Source organism: Danio rerio, chromosome 18 (genome assembly GCF_052040795.2).
Source record: "Danio rerio strain M-AB ecotype USA chromosome 18, GRCz13ab, whole genome shotgun sequence".
In the NCBI taxonomy this organism is placed as follows: domain Eukaryota; kingdom Metazoa; phylum Chordata; class Actinopteri; order Cypriniformes; family Danionidae; genus Danio; species Danio rerio.
The window spans coordinates 54,457,501-54,460,000 of record NC_141038.1 but is presented as its reverse complement, the minus strand read 5'-3'; the positions used below and the strand labels follow the sequence as shown (position 1 = coordinate 54,460,000).

General features: G+C 51.1%; 1 protein-coding gene across 16 annotated transcripts in view; it reads right to left on the bottom strand.

Annotated features, from left to right (window-relative positions):
- The window catches only part of reln (reelin), a 68,537-nt gene that overhangs the window by 16,955 nt on the left and 49,082 nt on the right, over nucleotides 1-2,500 (bottom strand). For all 16 annotated transcript variants that reach the window (NM_001246276.2, NM_001440728.1, XM_087291468.1 and 13 more), the window contains 3 exon segments: nucleotides 789-1,024; nucleotides 1,214-1,420; nucleotides 2,112-2,283. In NM_001246276.2, coding sequence (NP_001233205.2) covers nucleotides 789-1,024; nucleotides 1,214-1,420; nucleotides 2,112-2,283 — 615 coding nt within the window.

Genomic DNA, 2,500 nt, shown 5'->3' with positions numbered 1-2,500 from the left:
AACCAGACAACAACTGCAGGGATTAAAGACATGACAGTGTGCTGAAACCACTGAGTGTCATAGTGGCACAGTAGGTAACACCATCACCTCACAGCAAGAAGGTCAGTGGTTTGAGTCTCGGCTGGGTCAGTGTGTGTTTCTGTGTGGAGTTTGCATGTTCTCCCCGTGTTGGTGTGGGTTTCCTCCGGGTGCTCCGGTTTCCCCCACAGTCCAAACACATGCGCTATAGGGGAACTGATCAACTACACTGGCCGTAGTGTGTGTGTGTGTGTGTGTGTGTGTGTGTGTGTGTGTGTGTGTGTGTGTGTGTGTGTGTGTGTGTGAATGAGTGTGTATGGGTGTTTCCAGTACTGGGTTGCAGATGGAAGAGTATCCGCTGTGTAAAACATATGCTGGAATAGTTGGTGGTTCATTCCGCTGTGGCGGCCTCTGATTAATAAAGGGACCAAGCTGAAGGAAAATGAGTGAATGAATAAAATCATTGAACTATGCAGATCATCTTCACGCAGACATTTGACCCGTTTCCTACTGCATATATATTACAGCTCAGTTCTGAACAGTGCTGGATGTTGTCAGCGGGTAATTTGGTCGCCGGTAAGGTCATGCTCCCAGCATTCTGAATTCTCCATCCACCAATGGAAAGTGTGTTTATTCTGCTGCAGGTGATGTGGGGACCTATATTAGACTATAATGACACTTAATGTGCACACACACACACACACACACACACACACACACACACACCAGGCCAGTGATCAGCAGTGTAAGAATGACCCAGCAGTACTCACCTGGCGGCCACGGCTCGCGGTATCACCACAGTGATGCGGGTCCAGCGCTCGTAGTCCCCGGTGTAGTAGACGCTGGGCTCCCGGAGTTCACGACCGCTGCCCTCACAGCCGGACGCCGCAGGGGATTCTGGGAAACAGCCATCCTGAACCAGAGCCCAGGTGCGGCCCGCGTCATGAGAATACTGGAGCAGCACCGGCGCCGACGCACTGAACACCGACTCACAGCCTATATTCAGCTGAGGAGGAGGAGAAAACACACACACACACACACACACACACACACACACACACTAGAGTCATCTGTACACACACATGTTCAGCTGAACAAGAACTTTACCTGAACGTGAGTGTGTAAAGACAACTCCAGTGTGTGTGTGTGTGTGTGTGTGTGTGTGTAACAGCAGATCTTCGTTGTCCATTAGCACCTTGAACTGCAGAGTGTATCCGGGCCTCAGCGCCAGGTCTCGGGTCACCGCCACCCGGTCTCCATCTGCGCGGCCGAAGATGATGGCGGAGGGTGCGGGCGAGCAGAAGCTGGCGTTACGCTCCTTCTCCAGGCCTTCATTACCCAGCAGCAGCCACACACTCATCTGGCTGAGCGGGTGGTCGAACGCCGGCTTCTCGTAAAAGTTCTGCAAAGAAACACACAGAATCAGCAATGCAGAGCGGCAGAACCCAGCAGAACTGACGCCAACCTGATTTTCATTGCAAGGCCCTTAGGGGACAACATCAATCTGAGGTTCTGCTGATGTCTTGTGCTGCTGGGTGTTTAGGGCCATTACGGTCATCATACAGTAAACATCCGCCATCTTCTCATCTCTGAACAGTCTCCGGGTCAGTGTGGGGGAAGATTTTGGACATCTTCTCGGACACTTTTAATGCCTCCAGACGGTGTGCTGCAGTAATAAACCGCTCATGTCGTGAGGTAGATCATTATAAAGCCATTTATAAATGCAAAAGGGAAAGTAGTGACTGCAGGATGAAGGACAGTCGTGGAGTAAAGTACCGATACTGCAGTAAACACGGACTCAGGGGACAGTAGAAGAGCACGTTCATAGAATGACTGTGTAAAGTTCATTTGCGGAGATACAGCGCTCATCTGAGTATTGTAATTAGTTACTTTCCACCACCGGTCAGGATGAAGAGGGTTTCTCCTGTAAACAAGCAGAATAGTCTGACACTGGCGGAGCCGAGTACCGTCATCAAGGAGAAGCCAGATTATCCCTCTCCCCCACTGCTGGACCGCTCTGCTCGGTTTTACTCACTTCACTACAGCGAGACTCAAGGTCTGAGTAAGAAGAGTGTGTGTGTGTGTGTGTGTACCTGTGGCAGTGTGGGGTCTGCGGCGGGCACGATGTGTTTCTGCCGCTCAGACAGGATGATCACGTCATCGATCGCCCACTGATCGTAGCCCTCGCCCGAGTGCAGCGGCTGCCACCAGCGGAACCGTGTGCAGGGGGTCTTAGAGGCCAGCGGCAGCTCATAGTGCACAAACCTAAACACACACACACACACACACACACACATGCAGAAGAGTTCAATGTATACACTGCACAGGAGACGGGAGGCTTGATCTGCACAGAAACACAGCAGACTGGAGTGTTCAGCAGATCATCAACCTCTTCACTGCTAGATGCAAATAACGTCATACAGAATAATCTAATATAAACATGCTGAGCTTACAGAGAGAGTCTGTCTTGTTTCCAGTCCAA